The sequence below is a fragment of the Dipodomys merriami genome, unplaced genomic scaffold (genome assembly GCF_024711535.1).
Source record: "Dipodomys merriami isolate MVZ:Mamm:240054 unplaced genomic scaffold, mDipMer1.0.p SCAF_12, whole genome shotgun sequence".
NCBI classification, from domain to species: Eukaryota; Metazoa; Chordata; class Mammalia; order Rodentia; family Heteromyidae; genus Dipodomys; species Dipodomys merriami.
The window spans coordinates 45,761,744-45,785,678 of record NW_027202493.1 but is presented as its reverse complement, the minus strand read 5'-3'; the positions used below and the strand labels follow the sequence as shown (position 1 = coordinate 45,785,678).

At 45.8% G+C, this 23,935-nt stretch overlaps 1 protein-coding gene across 1 annotated transcript in view; it reads right to left on the bottom strand.

Moving 5' to 3' along the window:
- Csmd1 (CUB and Sushi multiple domains 1) overlaps positions 1-23,935 on the bottom strand; it is a 1,029,359-nt gene that overhangs the window by 798,600 nt on the left and 206,824 nt on the right. Inside the window, exon 2 of the mRNA XM_070015936.1 lies at positions 20,354-20,570. Coding sequence (XP_069872037.1) covers positions 20,354-20,570 — 217 coding nt within the window. The remainder of the gene's footprint in view (positions 1-20,353; positions 20,571-23,935) is intronic.

Sequence of the window (23,935 nt, the reverse complement as noted above, 5' to 3'; positions counted from 1 at the left end):
AACAAGAATTCTGTCAAGTAAAAATGGTGAATCATTCACAGGAGAAGAAAAGAGAGCACAGAAGACTAATTTGGTTCCTCTACTGACTTTTCTCTCTCATTCCTAATCATAGTTCCACATAAAGATTGGGGCTTGTGTAGGAATGTGTCTTGTGCCGGTGTTATTTTTGAAGGCAGACAGCCTTCTTGAATTGGCACCTGTGCTCCTAGTTTAGCATGGGAAGAATTTCCTTTATTTCACAGGGTTCAATTGCCAGGACTTCTCACGTAAAACAAGGAAAATGAGACATTTAAAGTATTGCATACAAAATTATTAGAAGTCATTAATAATGGATGGAGCAAAGATTTGACAGTTTACTGGTAAACAAATATGAGAACAAAGAGGCAAATAAGGACCGTGAATCTATGAATTTTAATAAAGTAGGAACATTCCCGGCATATGAGATGTGTTGCGTAGGAAGTGTCTGGAAGCAGGAAAGGGCGCTGCACATTGAAGCGAGGGACCTCGGTGAGTAGGCCCCATGCAGGCGATCCACTCCGAAGGGTGCTGGAAGCAAGGGCTGAGATTCCGTAGAAAAATCTAGTGTCAGAGAATGCTGCCCTCCTTACCAGGAGGCTTGTTCGGAAGAGGTAAAGTGGACAGAAAGAGGACCTGAGAAAAGCCCAACCACAACCAAGGCCTCAGCAAGCCACTAGCATGATTTTCCTAGTTCTGACTCCGCAAAGATCCTGATTTCTCCTTACTGAGACAGAGAGCTATGAGCATAATGCAAGATGAGACACACATGTAAGTGCTGAGAATGTTCACAGAAAGCAAAAGAAACAGGAACTTGCCACACAGAATGCAGGAACGTAACCTGTGCAGAACATAGCACATCAAATATAGACGAGGCTCATATACCTTCACTGTGTGAGGTTTCTATAGTTGTTTGCACAGCACCGTGTGTGCGCACACACACATACACACAGCATACAGAACTTAGGAACATGACGATACAGAACTAAGATGCATACAACACAGAACACAGAACCAACCAAGTTGACTGATCGTGACATGGATATGCAAATACCGTAGAACATGGACATACAATGGACAGATCATAGGACCTTGCAGCTGTAGGTTGGGAGACTGTGATCACACACACACACACACACACACACACACACACACACACACACACACACACGTACATAAAGAGCCAACAGTTTCTTAAACTCAATGCGACTGCAAAGATTAAAAGTTTCTCGCTGAAGAGAATGTCTAAATAAATTAAAACACTTAAATCTTGGTAAACATATACTAACATTCAGCATCTTTTCCAATTATTCCTACAAGGAAAACTGAAGCTACAAAATGTTTTCCCTAGAATGAAACTCACTCACCTCTTTCAGAGAGCACTCTAATACATTCTAACTTCCTATGATTTATCTGAAAAACTATCATACTTGTAGCACAAAGTAATTTAACCTGAAAATTAGAATTGGTAGATTCTAATGACTTCACATTTATTTTCAGATAAGAAAGATTTCCTATTGGTCCCAGATCCACAAGCCCATAGAAGTTATTAGCGCCTCTGTAACTTCATGACATAAAATAAATGGGGCACAATGAAAAGAGGAAGCAATTACCTCCCGCAGAGCTCTCTTCACCCTAGATGCCTGTTGCAGAGAGAGAAGAAACGTAAGCATGGGACCAGGCACACAGGAACACGCTACACACAACCTAAGAAGGCAGCGCATATTAATTTCTTCACACGGGATCAAGCAGGGTTCCTCCTCAGCTGTATGGTCTCAAGCACAGCCCCCAGCTATGGTCTTTACTCCAACCTTCCCAAGATTGGAAGACTAGAAGAGCATGTTGATCAGGACAGCAGGTCCTAAGAAACATCATCCAACTTCCTGGTTTAAGGTTTTAAAATAAGCTGAGAATGGGTGGCTCATGCCTGTCATCCTAGCTACTGAGAAGGCTGGGATCTCAGGATTGCAGTGCAAAGTAGCTGGGGCGGCAAATTTTGTGAGGCTCTTATTTCCAATTAACCACCAGAAAACTAGAAGTGGTGTTGTGGCTCAAAGTGGTAGAGCACTAGCCATGAGCACAAAGAGCCCAGGGACAGCACTCAGGCCCATAGTTCAAGCCCCATGGCTGATTTAAAAAAAAAAAAAAAGAGTTCAGCATAGTCTCTTGCGTGGTAATTTCCAACTCCGAATTACAAATTAGCCACAATATTCAATAGTTGGCAAATGTGGGTTTTTTCCAATTCTTTTTTAAATTTTTTATATTCAACTAATGTTTGAGGATCAATTTGAGGCTTTCAAAATCTGAGGATACAAATTAAATTCAAATCAAATGCATTTTCAAACCCAAGAGTTCTTCCCAGGGAACAAGCCAGATGAAAACAGATAACTTGTCCTTGCAGCCACTGTAGTCCTCAAATCACTGTATTTTGTTGATGTAATAGAAGAATCTGCTTTGGTTTAAAGAATACAAAGCTAAAGTAGAACTCCATGTCAGTGAATAATGTTGATCACATGACCATTTTCCTTTTGTTCCTAAAAATCTGTAATAACCATCCTTTTTCAGCGAATCTACTTTTCAACTGGATGTCTTTCACAAATACATGAGATATGTGAGTCCTTCTGTTCATCCCTTTGGCTTCCGCAGCAAGACCTCACACAGAGCATGCTCAGGAACCTCCCAGCCCTCGGGCGGGCTGCCTACATAAATATCTGTGCTGCCTGGATGCAGTGCCCTGGCTGGGTTCTGGTGGGAGGGCACCGAGGAGGCCGGGGATAACTCCATGCTCTCCTTCCCCGCTGTCCCTAGTGAGTGTCGCTTCACTCTTACTTCTTGCTGGTGCACTTCCTAAGCTACGGACCCATCACCTTTGATTGAACTCTCCTTAGGAAAAGAATACCTCCACTGAATCTTTCTCCTGCATCACCTGGATGGCCAGAGAAGCAAATCTCAGCCATCGACATAGGTACAAATGAAGAAGGCTAGATGGATTAAAACCTCAACCGTCACGTTCATTCTTTCTGAGAAAACAGCATACTTTCTTTTACGCGTCAAGAGTACATCCTATTTTTTAAAATCAAGGTCAATAGACTCTGCCCTAACAGGATGCAATCACTCTCAGGTAACATGCAGATCCAAGCAGGCAGACAGCTTATGCAGCTAGCCTCAGTCCAAAGTCAGCTGACAGCAGCACACCCTGTTAGGATCACCCATTCCCAGCGGCTGCTCAGCTACCCGTCAGCCGCATTGGCGCTTTCCACAAATAACAAGCAGAAACTCACTTCTACCCACAGGTTTCCTAGAATCCAATAGAAAAAGTTCAAGACAAATTGTTTTAGGTATCTGAGCTTGTTCATTCCTTTCTTTCTTCCTTTTTTTTAGCTGTTGATTGATTTTTAAATTACTGTTTGTTTTAACATTGCTTGGATATTAATAATACAATAGGGCTTTACAACAGTCAATTCATTCAAACAAGCTTTATTTTCATTTATTTTCTTGAGAGATGCCTTCATGTTCCACAAATTAGGACTAATTTGTTTTTAAATTTCCATTAATTGATGGCAGTTTAGGCTGGTTATTTTAGAAATAATAGATGTTATGACTCTAATTATATATTCTTTCAAACTTTTTGAAACATGCTTTAAAATTCCTAGGGGATCTAAGACAAGCTTTATTTTTACTACCACCTGCTGTCCTACCATGTAGATTTATTCACGCTATTTCTCACACTTCTGTATGGCAAATTAATTTTAAAAAATAGAATCTTTAATACCTCTAATTTTCTTTACCTTCTTCCATTTATTAAAGTATGGAAATGAAAGCAGACAAGAAAAAGTAATGTTCAGAGGAAAAAATACAGGGAGAAAATGAGGGAAGAGAACAAAACATACTCATCACCTGACCTATGTGACTGTAACCCCTCAGTACACCACCTTTATAATAAAAATAAAATTAGGAAAAGGCAAAAGAATGTTCAAAACTCAGAGCAGAAAAGAAATATCAGCCCGTGCTGGCTCCATTGTGTTTGTTAACAGAAAGAACATGGCAGCTGCCCTTCCCCCTCCTTCTAGGAAGTCAGGAGAAATAGACTGGTCTCTGGTCAGTCCATTTCCTTTGCTACACACACACACACACACACACACACACACACACACACACACACACACCGCCATCTGCCCACTGGATGTGTTACTCAAATGTTAGAATGACAGCCGTGAGTGATAAAACTCAGTGAGAGTATGACATCTAGAGCTGAACACACTAGCTGAGCGATCGAGCAGGTGAGGGGGGAGGTAGAGAGATTCAAGTCGTCTTCTGAAAGTATTAACATACCATGCCTTCTTACATGAATAGAGCTTCCCCTGTCACTTTCATTTGAACACCATTACGTGTAGGAACATGTCACTTGGAAAATGCTCAGCAGTTACAGGTCACTACCATATATTAATTGTTTTGTACAAATCACCAGTGCCTCATTATAGGTTCTTATCCTCTAAAGAAACAAAACAAAATAAAAACAGAGGACTAGACCCCACCCATGATGTTCATTTCATGTGACAGACCAGTCCCCAGCTGAGGAAAATAAAATAAGGTCACTGGCTGACTGAAACCTGCAAGACTGGCCCAGACACCCACCTCTCCCAAGAACCAGGCCCAGGCCCAGCCCAGACACCCACCTCTCCCAAGGACCAGGCCCAGGCCCAGCCCAGACACCCACCTCTCCCAAGGACCAGGCCCAGGCCCAGCCCAGACACCCACCTCTCCCAACAATCACAACTAGTAGATGCAAAGTGTGGTTTCATTGTTTTGAAAACTGGAGGAAAATGGCATCACTACTTTTCTAGAACTTTGGAGAGGCCGGAAAATGTATTTTTGACTTCACTGCAAAGAGCAAAATGTCACAAGGTCTTTGGTCATACCTTACTTTTAATGCATGTCATATAAAATACAAGATGTGTAGTAGAATAGATAGCATGGGCCAGAATAAATTCTTCACAAAGGAAACACAAGAACAAATCCATATTTTATGTCTAGCAGAGATAGCGGCAGCTTCGGTAATACCGAGAGGGGATTAAAATAATGCAATTCCATTTCAGAAAGGATTTACCTATTTACCTCTCTGCTCAGGCATTTCTCCCCAATGGAGATGCCAAGCAAATACTAAATGACAAACACCCTGGGTTAGTTTCCATAGTCTTTTGTTCTGGGTTTAACTTCTATGAAATGAAAGGATGTTTTTGTCTTAGTTTGTGTGGGAGGGGATGTGGAATGTCTACATCCTTGGTTTCACAAGGATTAATTGTTATATATACCGCCACTAAAAAAGTGAAGTAATAAAGTTAAAGCCCTACTGTGTGCCCCAAGTGAACATAATATCAGACAAGAACTTGGAGAGTGCAGGCTCTCAGCATCAAGGAAGGGTATATCTTTATTTCCAGGAAATCGTTCATCACCTAGGGTGGTAGCTGAAGAATGGTCTCAAGAGATGAACCCCTGTGCCAGGTAAAGACACGCACCGCGCTAACTCCACACCACTCAAGCCCATGTGTCATCCACAGTGAACCCCTGTGCCTGGTAAAGACACGCACCGCGCTAACTCCACCAATGGCCGGTGCGCCATTGGTGGGCACTGAAAACCTGCTTGGTTTGCCAGCCAAACGCATTCAGTGGTCCCCTCTTCCAGATCCTCTCTAGCAGTCAGGGAAGTGACAAAATATGTTTCCTGGAAAGGATCTTAAGATGATCCTTGGCCTGATTCACTAATATGTCTTCTTTCTCCTTCCAGCTAGAAGTCCTTGGGAGACGGGGAATGCCTTACTAATTACAATATTTGTATCCTTTTGCATGTGCTAATTAATTGGATACATTTTGTTTGGACTTAACTTTACTAGACAAGAAGTGGATGAATGTATTTTAGGACAAACAATAGCAACATAACCAGTAGCAGGGTGTCAATCAAAACAAACTGCTAAATATTGAAAGTCTGTTTATATTTTTATGCTGGGGAATTTACATAGATAGCTGAAAGGGTATAATTATAGCTATTTATAAACATTTATACCACATACACATGATATTCAATTATTATAGCTATGCATGAGTTAAATTCTCATGAATAAAATAGGAATTGTTTAAGTTATAATCATATTCAGTGAATTATATCATTAACTAATTTGTAAGATGACCATCTCCAGTGATGGTGGTGCTCAGAAAGAAGGAATTTCACAGAATGATTCTAAAATGATTCTAAAAATGAATCCTGAATCAGGTTTTTAAAATAATAAAGAAATCACTCAATATGACTGTCGATTCTGTTTAAGAGAAATATAGAATTAAGATCATATTTGTACATACATATGAATATATAGTAAACATACATGTTTTACCAACACCAAATTTGTTTTACAATAATATGCATGTATACACACAAAGTGCCACTGAAATACACATGAGGCCTTTCGTTTTTTAAATAAGGAGTTTGACTTTGAGAAATGGATGTTTCATGTAAAGCCAACGTTTGACCTGCAATGACTTATCTCCTTTGTAGTGATGACACAGGAATTAGGGGAAAACTAACTCCACCCAAACAAAAAAAGACAAATAAGGATTTAACAAATATAAGCAATAAAAATCATGAATGCCATAGTTTCTATTTGGACTAGAATAAAATGACAGTACCCATGAAATGATTAGGAAAACACCACATTAAAGGGATCATAAGACATTCTTCTTAATAATTTCTAGAATACAGATAAAGTTAAAAATACATTCAACTATGTTACTTCAAAATATATCTACCTTACTAGTTACCTTTGGCATCTAGAAAAGTGTGTTTGGAGGGAATGTTACAGATTGAACTACCTATTATGTCAAAGAAGAAAGAGCTAAAGCAGTGAACTCATATTCCACATCAATTGCAAGGATACAAAAAGGGCAGGATAAACCCAAAGCAAACAGAAATGAGAGGTCAGAGGAAAAAAATGAATTCAATGGGAAAAGACACAGCTGAAAACGCAGCAAAGCCAAAATTCAGTCTCTTTGAGAAGGATATTCTTTGCTAGGAAGAGAAAAAAGTAATAAAATACAAAAAGGCACATCAGAAATGAAAATCAATTATGATTACTGATTCTATAGACCTGAAAAAAAGATTTCACATGGCATTATTATTATTCTGTGTCATCATGTCTGAAAATGAAGATGAATGGAATAAACATCTTGAAAACTATAATGGACCAACACAGATAGTAGAAGAAACAGAAAGTCTGAATCATCCAAAACCTAGGACACAGAATTTGCTTCCTAAAGATTCTCCAAACAAGATGACTGCAAGGACAGACCTTGCTCTGATAAGCCTTGCCAAAGGATAACACTAAAATAACACACTAACTTTGAAACAGGAGGGAAAACTTGGCACATTTTAATCTGTACTTTATTCTTTCCATTAGAGCAAAACTAAAAATAGCTACCAAAAAGAAAACTAGAGGTTCAAACCTCACATCTATACAGACACCAGAGTTCTTCAATAAGCAGGGCATGTATTACTGTGTAGACAGTAATATAGATTGTAATTGTTTTCAGGAGATTTTGCCTTTGAATCCAAGACAAAAATCAACTACCATGGGTAGAGAACACTCGACCTCTTCCATACATGAAATCCCCCATGAACACAGCCACGGTGATGTGACCAGGGCAGCGCCTGCTCATCTTGTCAAGTCTGTACTCTCAACAAGAGATGTTGGAACCTCAGCAAGATCCAAGGGGCTGGGAGAGGTGTAGACGCCTCTACTGACAGCGTCACCACTGGCCCCACAGGACTCTCTGGGGCCAGGGGCGAGTGGGATCCAGAGTGCTGGACGGAGCCCATGTCTCTCAGGTCCCGCTGCTCCTTGCACACATAGCGGGTCCTCCAGCTCCACCTGACTTCCTTTAGTCTTGTCTCAAACCTGGTCTGTTCCACTAATAGCTTCTCTCTGCCTGGATGCACGGATCACCTGAGATCAAGACCCTTATGTAGCCAAGATTGACAACGAGACCCACATCCAACGCACGCTTGCTTAACCTTCCCGCCCTGCCACGGTCCTGGAGGAGAAGAGCACCTTCCACAAATCACAGCCCAGAACAGGAGAGCCCCGGCCATCATAGGAGGCTCGCTCATTTCACTCGCTGTTTTATACCACTGAGAGTATGGGAAGGCAGGAAGCCTGGAGTGTCATTTTGAAGAGAAGGCAAAGCTGAACGGGTCAAGCAGTACACCAAGGGTAAGAGGAAAATTACACTGCCAGCATGCCACAGACCATGCGAGGAGACAATGAGCTGGGCATCAAGAGGAAGTCCCGCTCGTTCTATCTCCCGCGCCCCCTCCCGCTCGTTCTATCTCCCGCCCCCCCCCCTTGCAGCCTGGCTCAGCTCTTCCTGCTCTTCCCAGGGGTGCAGCTCTACCTTTTCCAATGTCAAGCTCAGGACGTCTCTCGGGTTGCTGATGCCTTCGGTCCAGCGTTTGACAGCAATATGAACAAATGGCTGTCAAATAGCATAAAAGACCCAGAGCCCATACAAAAATAACTCTCCCATCAGTATTCTTCTATGTAAAAATCCAAGTTGAAGAAAAGGCTCAGACAGCAAGTAAAGCTCCAATTTAAACCTTCCATGAGCCTTTCCCCATCCCTCCATAGGGTAAGCTTCAGACATTGCTCTGGAAAGCTCTCGGCTCTCCGACGGGGTCCTTCATTTTAATGAGCATAAATGTATGAGTGCAATCGTCGTAAATGCTCTCAGAGTGCTCTTCACCGCAAACGATGTGCAGAGCACATGTTCCCAGCCCCACTCCCAGCCCCAGTCCGGGCAGGATTCCCTCACTCCTCAAGATAAAAATCAGTACAACCCCACACACATGGAGCCTTCCTTATTAAAAATATGCAATATAAAATATGTCCTGTTGTCTGGATATACAACTTGCAGAAACCATTTAACCTAAGCCACAAGAGTAGAATACTCAAGATGGGCTTTCCTGATGTACAGTCACGGGCCTGTCAGTGAGAGGCCACAGGACGCTTTCAGAGCAAATTCATGGAGAGACACGGATCCGTGAGATGCTGTTCCCGCAGGCAGGGCCTTCTCTGAGGCAGTTTTCCTCTCCAGGCTGAGATACCACAGGCTGCACCGGGCAGTCAGTGCGTTAGTGCAGCCACCCCACTCCCGTCTCAGAAGAAGCTCAGATGCGATTCAATGGAGAGTGGTTTCCTTCAGGCTGGGGAACAGGTCCACAGTGTTAAGAAATTTACCAGTGATGTCTAAAGGAAAAAGTAACAAACAGATGTTGCCTTCACTGTATATGGAGGTAAATAGTAGTTGTAACTGTATGTTTTCTCTTTGGGGGTTTAGTTTACGATCAATAGAGTTTTTGAGCTGCGAAGTTGGGCTAAAAATAAGATAAACAGAGAAAATCATCCGGTCCTAAAGAAACCACAAGGGACTTCACAACAGAGTCTGAAACTTTGTATTGGTATTCCTCCAGTGCTGTTCTTTGCTGTTTTTGCTATTTGGGGTCTTCTATTATTCCATATGAATTCTGGGGTTGCTTCTTCTCTATCATTGAAGAAGGTTGTTGGGATGTGATGGGTATCACATTGAATTTGTAGATAGCTTTAGGAAGTATTGCCATTTTCACAATGTTAATCCTCCCAATCCAGGAGCATAGGAGGGTTTTCCACTGCCTTAAGTCTGTTTTAATTTCCTTTCTCAGGTTTTTAAAGTTTTCAGCATTGAGGTCCTTCAAATCCTCGGTTAATTCTAAGGTATTCTGTTGAGGCTATTACAAAAGGAATTGCTTTCTTGGTTTCAGGCTAGATATTCTCATTGTTGGCATACAGAAAAGCTATTTATGTGGGGGTTAATTTTATACCCTGCTATTTTGCCAAAGTTTTGAATCAGGTCAAGTAACTTGGGAGAGAAGTCTATGGGGTTCTTTAAGTACAAAATCATGTCATCTGCAGAGGAAGAGTTGTACTTCTTCTTTCCCTATTTGGGTCCCCTTTATATTTGTCTTATGCCTTATTATGTATAGAGGTTCCTCAAAAGACTAACATAGAGCTCCCCTATTATCTAGCAATCATACTCAAGAGCATTTACCCAAATGACCACAACCAAGGCCACACTAAAGCCACAAGCACAACCAGATTCATTGCAGCATTATACCATAGCTAAGATATATCAACCCAGTTGCTCCTCAGTAGATGAATGGATCGAGAAAATGTGGAATATATATATATATATATATATATATGTATATATAAAATGAAATTCTATGCTTCCATCAGAAAGAGTGATGTTGTCCCATTCATAAGGAAATGGAAAGACTTGAAAAAATTATATTAAGTAAGCCAGACCCAAAGAAACATAGGCTGTATGGTTTCCCTCATTTGTAACAACTAGAATATGTCAAGGATAGTCCTAGAGGAGGATCACAATAGCTCAATAGCTATCTGCATGCAAACATATAAAATGATGCTTCTCAAAATGAGCTCCAAGAAATGGAAACAAGAGGTCTTTATAATGTACTGTTTGCAGTTATTTCTCTTTTTCCCCTTTGGTTTCTGCCCTGTTATCACTGTTTTTGATTTCTGTGCACACTGTTGTGTATATGTTTATCTGATTTGGGGAAGGGAAGGGGAAGCACAGAAACAGGGGGACAGAGGGTACACCAACGCAACAGTGGTCACTAGACACTATGTTGGAAATAAACTTTACAACTGGGAGGGAGGGCGTGGGAAGTGGGAGAAAATGAGGGAGGGGGTGACATAGTTCAAAAAGAGAAGTACTCATCACCTGACTTATATAACTGTACATCACCTTTACAATAAAATCAAACAACACCACCAACAACAAAAAAAACATAAGGGGGAGAACAGGAACAGATTCAGGGCAAGGAAGAAGGAAAGCCAGCAGGGTTAGAGCCTGCCAGAGAGGGGCACACCAGACTCCTATTAGAGCTGATGATTTTCCTGAGCCCCACTCACCCTGACCACCTTGGGTCTAAAGATTCCAGCCAGACTTGTCACTCCTTGACTTTCCTGAAGATTTCTGAGTTCTTTAATTAGCTCTTCAAGTTCTCTGTGCAAGCAAGAAGCAACCTAAGCTATAAGGAAGTCCATCCAAATGCCTGCCTTTTCGACTATTTTTGATGCATTCAAACACAAAGTCTGCCATATTTCTGCCTAATGGAGAGGTAGATAGATGTATTTACCATGAAAAATGAAACTGATTCATATTTAAACAATCAGACCAATCCTACTAAAGAGTTTGTGACTTAAATTAAAACAAGTTTTCAAATGTGGCCCTCATCTCTTAAAAATCATTTTGCGAAGATCTACTTTTTATTCAATAAAAATAATTTCTCTATTCTATGCTCTCAGCTACTAAAGGTAGTAAAAAGTAAGATGAACTCATGCTTTGCCAATGAACCATTTTTCAATGGAGGGGAGCTGGAAGAGGAAAATACTAAACTTAAAAGCTGGTCATTCAACTATAAGTCTGGTCATCCGCATAAAACTATTTAAAAACCTAAAAATTATAGGAAGTCTGACTGTAGCTCAATTGCTTATTAATATGGATACTTTCCCATAAGCTATTTTAATAACCTATTTTTACAGATCCCTACCATGAAGAATAAAAGCCAATTAACATCTTACTGATGTCTCCATGCTTTGTGTTTCCTTGTCCCAGAAGACAAGGAATATATATATATCTCCATATATGTGGAGATATATATACCCACTGTATATGTAACTATATGGATAGCTATATACATAGTTATGTATATAGTTAAATAGTTACATAATTTTATTTCCCTTTGGAAACAAATAAAACAACTTTTCATTAATTTTGGTTAAATCTGTACGGAACCCTCTTTCTGCACCCACAGTCTCAGATTTGATGTGTCCCTTTGGTGGTTTCCTCAGTTCCCCCCTCATCGCCTGCCTAGCACCTCTCCGGCACTCCTGGAGAGCCCTGCTTCTGCCAGACCCAGCTGGGCCCCTTCACTGGAGGTCTGGACTGGGGAACTGTCGCAGCTAGAAGAGGTCTAAGGTCATCACAGACAAGGTGTGATCACAGAGACTTTAGTCTTAGCACTTGGATATTTTGACTTTGACTACCTGAGCATTTTAGGGACGTGTGTACATCTCTTCTGTGTAACTCCCAGACAGTATAACCCCATATACCTACCAACCTGTGACAATCAGAAATGGCTTAGATACTGCCCTGTCTCCCCTAGGACATAGAATAAATCACCCCCATGGCAAGATAAATTGATGTAAATATAAATATATGAGAAAGAGAGAGAGAGAGAGAGAGAGACAGAGACAGAGAGAGAGAGAGAGAGAGAGAGAGAGAGAGAGAGAGAGAGAGAGAGAGAGAGGAGAGAGTGAAACAGCAATATACAGAAACAGCCACAAAAATAGAGGCATGTGCGCACGCACACACACACACACACACACACACACACACACACACACACACACACACACACTTACTATAAAACTTCAAAAACAGAGAAGACACACAAAACCAAACATAAAAAAGACAACTAGAAAACCTTCTAGCCATCTCACTGATAAAATGCTAGGAACACTGGAACAGCCTCTTTTTGGGTTAAGGTAACATTTTACCTCAATTAAAATGATCCTGGCTGGCACAGACCCCTCTGTGACCCTCTGGGGATGGCTGGCTGTGGAGTCCCAGATCCAGGGCAAAGTCACTGCTAGCTACAATTAGCAGAAGTCAGAGATGCTCACAGTGCCTGTAGCCCCATGGCTGGGCTGTATGGGGACTTCTCATCCATCATTTATTTAATAAGAATAAACCCTCTGAGAACATGGACAGTCTAACATGGCCTATTTTCTAAAGCAAAATTCAACTCACTCTTCATGTGAGCCAAGTAACTATCTCGTCGTTACTTCTCCTATCCATTGCGTCACCCAGGTAATCTACTCAATAATCTCTATCTACATTCATCTTGGACTGCTGTGAATTTGAAAATTTTTATTTAAAAAGACAGGAATTTAATGCCATGGTTATGAAATATAAAGGCATTTGCCCAAGAATCTCAAAAGTTGAATGATCAGATCTATACTATGGCTGCTCAGCGTGCTGACCTATCATATGCATTGTTCGTTAGCACCTTTCGCACCCTGGTTACGATGAGTATCTCGTATTGAGCACTATACTCGAGCAGGGCTGCATAAAGAAAACAAACAAAAAACAAACAGCAACAAACAACCACAAAGAAAGCAAAGCCCCTCACACAGTGAAGGTCACCAGCTCGCCACCGAAGAAGCCCCAACTTTTTGCTGTTGTTGTTGTTGTTCATTTGCACCTGCTGCCTACGTTGCCCGTCCAGGCTCACCCACGGTGCCCGTCCAGGCTACCCACGGTGCCCGTCCAGGCTACCCACGGTGCCCGTCCAGGCTACACACGGTGCTCATCCAGGCTCACCCACAGTGCCCGTCCAGGCTTACCCATGGTGCCCGTCCAGGCTACCCACGGTGCCCGTCCAGGCTACACACAGTGCCCGTCCAGGCCCACCCACAGTGCCCGTCCAGGCTACCCACAGTGCCTGTCCAGGCTACCCACGGTGCCCGTCCAGGCTACCAATGGTGCCTGTCCAGGCTCACCCGTGGTGCCCGTCCAGGCTCACCCGTGGTGCCCGTCCAGGCTACCCACACTGCCCATCCAGGCTCACCCATGGTGCCCGTCCAGGCTACCCACAGTGCCCGTCCAGGCTCACCCCATGGTGCCCGTCCAGGCTCACCTGTGGTGCCCGTCCAGGCTACCCACGGTGCCCGTCCAGGCTACCCACAGTGCCCATCCAGGCTACCCACAGTGCCCGTCCAGGCTACCCACGGTGCCCGTCCAGGCTACCCATGGTGCCTGTCCAGGCTCACCCGTGGTGCCCGTCCAGGCTACACATGGTGCCCGTCCAGGCTCACCTGTGGTGCCCGTCCAGGCTACCCACAGTGCCCGTCCAGGCTACCCACAGTGCCCATCCAGTCTCACCCGTGGTGCCCGTCCAGGCTCACCCATGGTGCCCGTCCAGGCTACCCACACTGCCCATCCAGGCTCACCCATGGTGCCCGTCCAGGCTCACCTGTGGTGCCCGTCCAGGCTACCCACGGTGCCCGTCCAGGCTACCCACGGTGCCCGTCCAGGCTACCCACAGTGCCCATCCAGGCTACCCACGGTGCCCGTCCAGTCTCACCCGTGGTGCCCGTCCAGGCTCACCCGTGGTGCCCGTCCAGGCTACCCACAGTGCCCGTCCAGGCTCACCCACAGTGCCCGTCCAGGCTACCCACAGTGCCTGTCCAGGCTACCCACGGTGCCCGTCCAGGCTACCAACGGTGCCTGTCCAGGCTCACCCATGGTGCCCGTCCAGGCTCACCCACAGTGCCAGTCCAGTCTCACCCGTGGTGCCAGTCCAGGCTATCCACAGTGCCCGTGCCCGTCCAGGCTCACCCGTGGTGCCCGTCCAGGCTACACATGGTGCCCGTCCAGGCTCACCCGTGGTGCCCGTCCAGGCTACCCACAGTGCCCGTCCAGGCTACCCTCAGTGCCCGTCCAGGCTACCCACGGTGCCCATCCAGGCTACCCACAGTGCCCGTCCAGGCTACCCACGGTGCCCATCCAGGCTCACCCGTGGTGCCCGTCCAGGCTCACCCACAGTGCCTGTCCAGGCTCACCCACACCATCCTGGCCAAGCACGCCGACCCCAGCCGTGGGTGAGGCACAGGGTGCCAGGGCCAGTTGGTGTCAGATGAGGCGAAGCCCACGCTGGCTTCCACAGAGGCTCCGGCCTTGGTCCTCGGAGCCTCGGCTAGCACAGCAGCCACCTGATGGCTGAGGGTCACAGACTACGCTAGGATTTTATCACACAATTCACCCAAAAATGGCTCCCTGGGGAATCTCACAGTGACACTGCAACAGGAGGGTGGGATTCCATGAGACCAGATCTCCGGCCCCATATCACCACTTGCGCCTGGAACCTTCCTTCTCCCAGCCCTCAGAGGCCAAGCTGCTGAAACATCCTCTCGGTTAATGGTCCGTGGGGTCCATGGAGGGTGGCTAACGCTTGTGCAGTCGTGTACATTATTGCACTTTGAGGAACCTAGACAAAAGCTGTGATATTCTAGCAACACATATTCTGACTTCCTAATTTCTACACTCCTGAGGCTTCCATTTCTAACCTCTTCATTATCCTCATTGCAGACAATCAGGAATCATCTTGTAAGAGTTAGAGAGCGTGAGAAAGTGGCGACAAACGCCAAGCCCTGTATCCCACAATACTCACCGAATAATAGGTGTTGATTTTCCGCATTTGCAGGATGCAGTTTATCCTCACGGGGTCACATTTATTCATTCTGCTATATTTTAATGGGTCTCTCTATAACCTTCAGTACCATTATGTTATCACAGCTGGAGACTGATGTCTGGCTCAACTTCAATTTTTCTCTGATTTTGAACAAATAAATACTATTTCGCACTCAGAGAACACGTGTCACCTGTCAGTCCCCACATCAGAGAGGGTGACAGAGACGCAGGGAAGGTTCCTGCAAGAGAAAAGGGGGGCAGGGCAGAGCCGCCCCACAGGGAGGGGGCAGGGCAGAGCCGCCCCACAGGGAGGGGGGCAGGGCACAGCCACCCCACAGGAATGGCCTTCTGTGGCTCCCACACCCGGACCTCACCACCACAATTCTCACTCCGGACACTGCCCTCGGTTGTGTGAACACAGGACAGTAACATCAGAACAGAAGTGGAGTCCAGCAAGGGGGCTGACTGCCAGGGACACAGGGAGCTCACGGGCGAAGTTCACGGCCTGCACCAGCCAAGCTCAGAGGGAAGGTTGTGTGGTCTCTGTTTCCCTTGGAAAGTAAAATAAATGCAACCGGGTTCTAGAAAATGGACCTCAGAGTGGCAGAGGAACAGCTCAGAGGCAGAAACAGGAGTCGTAATTGTATCACAGGGTCAGCTCAGGACGAGGCCTGTAGAGACATGAGCTGCGTGGGGAAACATGCACAGGGCTGGAGCAGGGAGGGGCCTGGAAGAGGAGCACAGGGAGGGGCCTGGAAGAGGAGCCCAGGGAGGGGCCTGGAAGAGGAGCGCAGGGAGGACTCCTGGAAGAGGAGCGCAGGGAGGACTCCTGGAAGAGGAGCGCAGGGAGGACTCCTGGAAGAGGAGCCCAGGGAGGACTCCTGGAAGAGGAGCGCAGGGAGGGGCCTGGAAGAGGAGCCCAGGGAGGGGCCTGGAAGAGGAGCCCAGGGAGGGGCCTGGAAGAGGAGCGCAGGGAGGACTCCTGGAAGAGGAGCCCAGGGAGGACTCCTGGAAGAGGAGCACAAGAAGGGGCCTGGAAGAGGAGTGCAGGGAGGACTCCTGGAAGAGGAGCGCAGGGAGGGGCCTGGAAGAGGAGCCCAGGGAGGGGCCTGGAAGAGGAGCCCAGGGAGGACTCCTGGAAGAGGAGCGCAGGGAGGGGCCTGGAAGAGGAGCCCAGAGAGGACTCCTGGAAGAGGAGCGCAGGGAGGACTCCTGGAAGAGGAGCGCAGGGAGGACTCCTGGAAGAGGAGCGCAGGGAGGGGCCTGGAAGAGGAGCCCAGGGAGGACTCCTGGAAGAGGAGCGCAGGGAGGGGCCTGGAAGAGGAGCGCAGGGAGGACTCCTGGAAGAGGAGCGCAGGGAGGACTCCTGGAAACGGAGCCCAGCCATGGGTGGAGCTGCTGGTACCAGGAAGCTTCCATCTGGAAGTCTCAACTTGCTGCATGCACACATCATGGAACAGAGAGGGGACAAGAGGCAGGACTGTCACGGTGTGTGTCCTGGCCAGCCAGAAAGAAGCACACAGAGCCCACGCCACAGCTCTTCCTGGAAGTGCCTTTGGGTAAGGGGGTCTTGCTGCAACATCAAGCTTTTAGGATAGTGACTGAGCGATCAGACCACGGTGGAGAGGGAGAAAGCATGAGGTGCTGTGCCGATATGAGCCCAGCTTTCATCAATAGACTCTGACGGCTCAGAAAAGTCAATGAGGAACTGGGGAGAAGTCTTGCTCCAGCTTTCCAAACTACATGTGAAAATTGAATTTATCCATGGGGTACATGTGGTACAAATTCTGTATGTGTCATCAATGTGTTTGCACTAAAGAACTAGCCCAGGAAGAGTATATTTATAAATTATAATGTGTAAATTATAGTTTAAGTTTTTCTAATTTTAAAATTTTGATGTTCAAACTGTAATAAACTCAATTATTCTAAACTTAAGTGTTCCATTTTGCCAGCTAGGGATTCACTCTGCCTCTTATGTCCATTCAGAAAGTGGATAGTGAATATATAAATAAGATATTTCAAAATACATTAAGGAAGCACATCACATTCGATACACTAACCATGCAGTAGTGATGACATAAATATGCGAATTAGATTTACAAATCAAAATGAACTAGATGTGTTCCACCCCACAAACCCATTAACAGTCTATGATTCCGTAACTTCAGCTGGCCTCGGCGTGATGACGCTTTATTACTGAAGCAGTGCAATTCCTCCTGTGGTGAGCCAATAGTGACACGCTCTTATAGTGAAACGCTCATGTCAGTGACAAACAAGCAGCGCTCTCCAGTCAGCGCGTCTTCTCAGCTATGCAAAGAACTCGTGAAGCAGAGCCGCGGCGGCCCTCTGGAACAGCTCCTGGGTGGCCGCGCTGCCCGCGCTGGACTTCCCACGGCTCACCCGGCTATCCTTGTTACCCCAGCACAGCTCAGGTGTGGTCAGGTGACTGTGGGTGAGACTAAGTCAATGGCTCCCCGATAGAATGGGGAGGAACCATCACCCAGTGCTCTCCCCGGAGCCAATGGCCTTCGCTACCACCTGTAACCTGCCACTATCTGAGGGTCGTCCTTCTGATGACCCTCCTTCCACCTTTCCCGACAGCAGGTGCCGCCTACTTCTAATTGTCACGTATTCAACCAGCACGGCAGTTACCCATCAGATCAGACTTTCCTTGCCAATTGAAGTTACGATAGCTAGAATAGACCCCCAAAGAGCCAGGACACCCCCTAAGAATGGCACCCACCTAAGCAGGCCAGGCACGGAGACAGGAAGAAGAATTATGTCATTCGACATTAAGATGAAAGTTTCAACCTTACTTTAAGGACAAGACACAAGTTGAGACCTGACTTATTATTGGGTGATGTCCCCAATGGGAGGAGACAAGAAACACAAACCAAAATCCAGACACAGACGCTAGAAACTCACAGGGCCCCCTGTGTTGTTTGTCTCTTGCTGACAGTATCTCTCTAAGGCTGAGGACCACAGTGTCCCACAGCCATCCCCCATTGAGGGGGTGCCTTCCCGGGGTAGACTCGCCATTTTGGATATGTCTCATTGGGCCCTCAAATTAAGACACAGGAAACCAGCCACGTGCGGTGGCCCAGGGCTGTCACGGCAGCTTCCCAAAGGCATTGTACAGAGAAAGACTGTGCTGCAGACAGGCCCGGTGTCCAGCAAGTCCCAGATCCCAAGTTCAAACCCCAGTGCCACCAAATATTTTTAAAAGCAAAGACATGCTAAGTGTAATTGTTCCAACCTTAATATTTCCATTTTCACTCCTGTCATAAAACTGAAGAGCACAAGGAAGCCATATTATAGAGTTTGTTAACAGAAAAATGATATTAATATCATCCTTCAGAAATAAGAGGATTATGAATTGTTGGAGCTACTGAGCAGCAGGCAGTCAATCGAATTAGCACACAAAACATATTTTCTCTATGTGAAGGAATGACAGGAAATGGAAATATTAAGGAAAGGAAAAATGAAGGCATTTTAGTACATATTAACTAGACATTATTAATGAAAAAGAATTAATTGTAACATCAGTTCTATGAGTTGCTATTTGATTAATGTGTATTTTAATTTATTTCCCTGCACTGTGTGCAGTCTGTTTCACTTTGCTATTTTAACATGCCATCATTCCCAAAGAGTCGGACATGCAGATATAAAGTAAATACATTTAGCAGAGAAAGGTGAGAGTTAAAAAATCTCATACAAACTGACCAAGGATATACTGCAGGTGCTTTGTACAAACAACCAAAGGTAGCACCATAAATCCATAAAATGAAAGAAGATTTATTTAGCCAACTTAAACAGGAAAGGACCACTCCATAATAAATGGAAAAATCTTGTTTCTAAACACAGACAACAAATATTGCAGAAAAAGGTATTTTATATTTGAAAGTGGATAGTGAATATATAAAGTATTTCAAAATACATTAGGAAACACATTGTATTTAATACACTAACCATGTAGTGGTGATGGCATAAATTTGTTAACTAGATTTACAAATCAAAATAAGCTATGTATTTCACCCAACAATCCTATTAATAATCTATGATTTTGTACGTTTCAGCTGGCACTGGCAGTGATAACATTTTATTATTGGAGCAGTGCAATTCTTCCTACCAGTGGTCAATTTTTGTTCAAACTTTCAGACATTAAACACAACCTCTGACTAATGCAGAATTTTAAAGCGAGAAGATGTAGACTTTGTTGACCATGGATGTATATTTTTAAATAAGTTCACTGAGGAGGAAGATATTGCTCATTCGTACAGATTTGACAAACATGCCTTGTCTTTCAAAAATGCAAAGATTAGAAACAATAAAAAGTGTAAAAATCACTTATCAGAATCAGTGGTGAAAATCTGATTCTTTGAAAGCAATACTCCTTTGCTAATTAAGAAAGGCTACGTGCACATGTGAGGAAAGTTTAAATAATTCCATGGAATGCTATTTTTCTTTCCTCATGGTAAAAATCATACATCACAAGAAAAAAATCAATGTTGATTGTCTAAAAGAAAATCTTTCCAGAGAATTCAGCAGCCTGGGCCATTCCTCCCCAGCCCACACCGGTGTTCTCGCTGAGTGTGTTTGCTCACACACTGAAGGTTCTCTGTATTGTTGTCTAAATTGTTCTAGCTCCCTCATCTTTGTGATTTCCCCCAATCCACAGTGCTTGAAGACAGTGATGTGCCGTAACTGGATTTAAATTACCTTGAGGACACTGCTCCACAGATCTCCAGCAATGTGAAATCTACAAATGAAGTCAACAATTGCTTTCCAGGAGAAGTTTTCAAGTATAACCAAGACATCGTACATGATTTGACAAAAGCCTGACATCCTTAGTTTTCCCTTTGCAGTGACTTGACTTTTCCTTTCTGATTATGACACTTAATAATCATCCCACGTGTGTTTTGGAACCTGGATCTGCGGCATCTCTGCCCCCCAGACAGTGCCCAGAACCCCGCTTTACCTCACTTTCAGGTTCCCTTGCTGGGGCTGTCCATCGTAGACCGACAGGATGTCGAAGTCCTCCTCCAGCGCGAAGGTGTGGAAGGAGAGCTGGATCCTGTTACGCTCTCCAGCGATCACCATCCAGGTGCAGTTGGCGTAGTTTGGGTACCCGTGGGGGAAGCCGGGGCTCTCGATGGTGCCATTCGGTCCCTGCACCAAACCGCCACAGTTCTGACCTGTGCGAGAGAACATGAACACAGCGCGTCACGGTGGGCTTTGTATGCTGGGATTTTGTCCTAGCTCCCTGTGTGACTCCAGCACAGGGACTGCATGGAGGACAGCGTCATGGGCACGGGCTGAGACGGGGAGGACAGCAGATGGGAAGGCTGCCAGTGTGATGACAAACTCATACTGGAAATCTGGGAAGAACCCGGGGTTTCCCAGATTCCAGACCACAGGGAGATAAACGCAACGCCAACCTCCTGCAAAAGTTACGCTGAGAAAGCTCCGCTAAGAGGTTCTCGATGGGAAAAACTGCTTTAAAAACAGATAAGAAATAAATACAAAACTCACAAAATAAACGTGATTAACATGTACGCAAGCAAACACACACATGAACTGGACTGCTGGGCTTGAGCCTGGTCTACAGCAGGGAAGCCAGGCAGGATGCAAGACCCCAGGGAAGTCGAACGGAAAGGCCTGAAACCAGAGGCTCTGATAGTGCGGGAATGAAAGCCCAGCCTGTCCAGGCACAAACGGACCCCCAAGCCCCCACGCGGCCTGCCCACAGACGCGGCCTGCCCACGGACGCGGCCTGCCCACAGACGCGGCCTGCTCACAGACGCGGCCTTCCGGGATGGAGGAGAGGGAGATGTCTATCAGCAAAATGGTGCAAGTGGAGCTGGGCAGGCCACCGTGCCTGGCCCAGCCCCCCTGCCACGTGGGATGGGGAAGCGGCTGGCCATCCGCAGGCCACCACCAGGCAGGAAGGAGGGGAGACAGGGCAGGGTGTGGATGAGCGGTCTGCACAACTGCCTCCTTTCTGCCTCTGATTCCCAGGATGTGTAGAAGTCCAGCCTCCGGCACAGCTCCCGGGGCAGAGCCCTGAGTGGAGACACGGGATCCCCGCCAGCATCCTCGGCTGACGGGCCAGCTCCCGGGAGAGAGCACGGGCCACGTGTGGCAGCCGGTCCAACAGGAGTCCTTCCCTTCCCAGCCTCACCAGTCCCCCTCCTGCCCAGCGGTGATCTCCAGCCACAATGCCCCGGGACTGCTTCTGCTGCCTCCTTCCCCACAAACCCACTTCCAGACGCAAGCTTCCGGCTCAGCCTGCTCCCCGCTCCCGTGTGCAACTGGTGATGAGACAGAGCAAGGCACAGACAAAAGACATATATCCATATCTACATATCTCTGCAGCGCCTGTATTGACAGAGAGAGGGGGAGGGGCGGTAAGTTTGATTTCTGGTCCCTTCCTGCCACACTCTTCGCGCCGTGGCAGCATGTGTACATGTCCGACAGACTTAAGATGAAGACACACTTCCTACCGCTCTGACGACAAGATGCTTCATTAAACTCTTCCCGAGTGATCTCAGCATTTAATTGGCCTGCTGTTGGTGGGGACTAGATCTGGGAATCCATTCCCAGGCTTTTCTTCCTTTCCAGGCTGGCCATGTCTACCAGATATTTTAAATGCTTGAATTCAAATGTTTTGTCAGTGTGACTGGGAAGGAAGTCTGGAAGGGGCCGAGGTCACTGCATGCAGTGTACACAGCTCTCATCGTTGAACTGCATTGTTGAATAGAAAATAATTTCTAAGTACGTTTTATCAGGCTGAATCCTTCCATGGTAACACTATCAGGTGCATGTGGGAGTTCACTAAACCTTAATTTTTAAAGACTTAATGGAAGAGGTTTAGGAGTTTAAAACCAAAGACCTAATAAGAGGTCCATTTTCCCACTAAATCCAAACCTAACAGTAACAAAGTAACAAGTAGATATTAAAGCGGTAGGGTTTTGAAGGCTATGAAAGGTCTTTAAAGAATATGGCGTTCTTGATTTATCTAGCAATTCTTAGCTCACAGTAAATTTTATTTTATTTCATTTATTTTTTTAAATTGGTCCTGGGGCTTGAACTCTGGGGCTGGGCACTGTCCCTTAGGTCTTCAGCTCAAGGCCAACACTAAACTACTTGAGCCACAGTGCCAGTTTCGGTTTTCTGGTGCTTTGTTGGAGATAAGAGTCCCACGGTCTTTCCTGCCCAGGCTGGCTTTGAACCGTGATTCTCAGATCTCAGCCTCCTGAGTAGCTAGGATGACAGGCGTGAACCACTGGCGCCTGGCTTCACAGTACATTTTAAAAATTGAAGATGAATTGGGTTAAAGAAAATCAAAGTCAACAGAAAAATGTCAGGTGGAAAGAAGCTACCATCACACCCCTGTTGTGTTGAACCAGATGACATGATGTGAACACTTTCCAAGAACTATGTGTTGAAGAGGGATTAGGCCAGACAATTTTCCGGAAGGAGCCAGAAGGGACAATTTTCCCCAGGCCTTGACAGAACCCGCAGACATACCAGAAGTCCTCAGTGAGTGGCTCTCACCTGCAGCTGTACTTCGTGGTCAACTGGGAACCCATAAAGTCTCTATGCCTAGGATAGAGTCTGATTTACTTGATCTTGGCTGAGAATATCCAAGACAATCTTGAACAAGCCCAAGTTAGAGATCTTATGCTACTATTGCAATATCTAATGGCAGTGTCATGGCAGTTAGGACACAGCTATATTGGTACCCGCCAAGAGAACAGAGAAATCACAACCCACCCAGAAGCCGGCACCAGGTTCAGTTCAGGGCAGAGCCTCTCCACCGGACTGAGGATGGGCCAGTTGGCTAAACAGATGGGAACAATAAATCTTTCTTCCCTCTTCACAGTGTCGAGCGCCCAGAATATTCTGCTCACTTAATGACTGCCCACAGGCAGGGAGGCGGCGGGTAGGCCTTTGCTTGAAGAGATGCAGTTTTATAGATAAGACGGCAGATCCTGTGCAGAGTCTTTCTAGAGCAGTGAGTACGTGTCTATGTGTCTGTGATCATCTGACGTGGACCTTGCTTCAGAGAGAAGGGATGGCTACGGCCCGGCCGTGAAGGCCATGCACAATGTGACACCGAATGCTGAACCCTGCCAGGAAGGAACCTGGAGCTGACACCGAGGAAGAGAGAGAAGTCCTGGGGAAAGACGGCTGTCCGATGTCACTTAATAAGCACAGGCAAGGCAGTCATTATGACTTCAAATTTCACCGTTGATAATGAAATCCCACACCGACTTATCTTTAAGTAACACAGTAGGGGGAGGGGAGACAGGACGAACTTTAACCTCAGTGAGGACCTGTGGCTGCCCCTGGCACTCTCCCTTCTCCTCCCCATCCACTCGGTGGAAACACTAAGTTACAGCTTTTACACGACATGCAAATTGCTGGGCAAATGAAAGCTTAGGCTTTTGATCTTCAGAGTCTCCTGCTTGACCTTGGCCGGCTAGGCTGCGCAGCTGGTTCACGGGGATCTGGCGACCCACGCTCTGCTGTCTCAGACAGGGGCCTCCGGCCCGGG